The sequence below is a fragment of the Condylura cristata genome, unplaced genomic scaffold (assembly GCF_000260355.1).
Source record: "Condylura cristata isolate star-nosed mole 26May11 unplaced genomic scaffold, ConCri1.0 scaffold00019, whole genome shotgun sequence".
Classification (NCBI taxonomy): Eukaryota; Metazoa; Chordata; class Mammalia; order Eulipotyphla; family Talpidae; genus Condylura; species Condylura cristata.
This window is the reverse complement of record NW_004567120.1, coordinates 27,637,568-27,639,566: the sequence shown is the minus strand read 5'-3', so window position 1 is coordinate 27,639,566 and position 1,999 is coordinate 27,637,568. Positions and strand designations below refer to the sequence as shown.

General features: G+C 54.1%; 1 protein-coding gene across 1 annotated transcript in view; it reads left to right on the top strand.

Annotated features, from left to right (window-relative positions):
• LOC101630523 (DDB1- and CUL4-associated factor 12-like protein 2) overlaps positions 1 to 1,321 on the top strand; it is a 1,624-nt gene extending 303 nt beyond the window's left edge. The window contains exon 2 of the mRNA XM_004685783.1: positions 107 to 1,321. Within this exon, the coding sequence (XP_004685840.1) occupies positions 107 to 1,321 (1,215 nt within the window). The remainder of the gene's footprint in view (positions 1 to 106) is intronic.
• The last annotated feature ends 678 nt before the right edge of the window (positions 1,322 to 1,999 follow it).

Sequence of the window (1,999 nt, the reverse complement as noted above, 5' to 3'; positions counted from 1 at the left end):
GTCGCAGGGCTCAGCGGCTGCGGACGGAGAGGGGCCGCTGCAGCCCAAGAAGCAGAAGCGGCCGGCGACGCGTCGATCGCTGGTGCACTACCTGCGGGGCCGCGAGGTGGGCGCGCGGGGCCCGGCCGGGCTCCCGGCCTTCGAGGGCCAGCTGCGCGGCTACGCCGTGCGGAAGCTGCCCGAGCTGCTGAGCGAGCGCGAGCTGACCCTGGGCACCCTCAACAAGGTGTTCGCGTCGCAATGGCTGAACGCCAGGCAGGTGGTGTGCGGCACCAAGTGCAACACGCTCTTCGTGGTGGACGTGCAGTCGAGTCAGATCACGCGCATCCCGCTGATGCGGGACCGGGGCCCCGGGCTGGCCAGAGCGCAGCCGGGCTGCGGCATCCACGCCATCGAGCTGAACCCCTCCAAGACGCTGCTGGCCACGGGCGGCGAGAACCCCAACAGCCTGGCCATCTACCAGCTGCCCACGCTGGACCCGGTGTGCCTGGGCGACCGCCACGGCCACAAGGACTGGATCTTCGCCATCGCCTGGATAAGTGATACCGTGGTCGTGAGTGGCTCCCGCGACGGCACCGTGGCGCTGTGGCAGATAGATCCTGATATGGTCAATGGCAGCATCGCCTGGCACAACGACGCGGGGCTCCCGGTGTATGGCCACATCAGTCCCCAGGCCATGGAGACCATCCCCAGAGCCAGCACCAACCCCAATAACCGCAAGGTACGGGACCTGGCCTTCAGTGGCAAGAACCAAGAGCTGGGAGCTGTGTCCCTGGACGGCTTCTTCCACCTTTGGAAAGCCGGTAGCACCCTAATCAGGCAGATGTCCTTCAGGCTGCCCCAGTGCAGAGAAAATGTGTGCCTGACCTACTGTGATGAGCCATCCCTGTACGCCATCGGCTCCCAGTCACACCTCTCTTTCCTAGATCTGCGCCAAGGGCTGCAGAATATCCGGCCCCTGTGCTCCCGAGAGGGTGGCACCGACGTGCGGTCTCTGAGCTTCTACCAGCATATCGTCACCTTAGGCACTGGTGATGGCTGCCTGCTCTTCTATGACATCCGTGCACAGAAGTTTCTGGAAGAGAGGGCCTCGTCCAGCCCTGGTCCTCCCCTTGGGCACTCAGCGAGGAAGCTCAAACTCACCTGTGGCAGGGGCTGGCTCAACCATGATGACCTGTGGATGAACTACTTCGGTGGTATGGAAGAGTTCCCCAATGCAGTCTATACCCACTGCTACAACTGGCCTGACATGAAGCTGTTTGTGGCTGGAGGGCCTCTCCCTTCAGGCCTCCACGGGCACTATGCAGGACTCTGGAGCTAAGGATGGCCCCATGTTCTCAAAGTGCCCAAGATTTACCTCCCAGATCCCTCTCCCTCACTTCCTCATGCTGTTTGTGCTTTAAACTCAGTTGGCTTTTGTTTTGCACAACTTACCTGTGTTTAGTATATTAGGCAGAGAGAGAGAGCCTTTGGACAATCAGAACGTTAAGATTTTCTACACCTTTCCAAAATCATGTTTGAATTCACATACAGAGAATTTTGACTAATTCTTGTTTGTATAATTTGCACCGTTGACATATTCTCTCTCTCTAATGCCGTGCAGTTTATGGTTTACAATTTAGAGTTACGTGTACTTTGTTTTTCATCACTAGTCTTAATTCAACGTTTTAGTTACTTTTCATTACAGATGCGTGGTTTTTAAGAATATTTTTAAAACCAGGTTTTGGTATCTCTGTTCTGAAGAGCTAGCCACAGTTTTATGGCATTGTTCCAATGTTATATATTTGAACATACATTACACGTTCTGCATTACCAGCTTTTAAAAACATTCCATTTGCAAATTGTAATCTCTGTGTTTATAGTTTGTAAGTTGTTGGTGCTAAACATACTTCAAAGCTTATTATTTTTTTGAAAAAAGTTCTCATGTAATCTTGTTTCATGTACCAAAACCTCAGTCGGTCATCACACTTAGGAATGCAAGGGTTCTGCTGTCTGAATG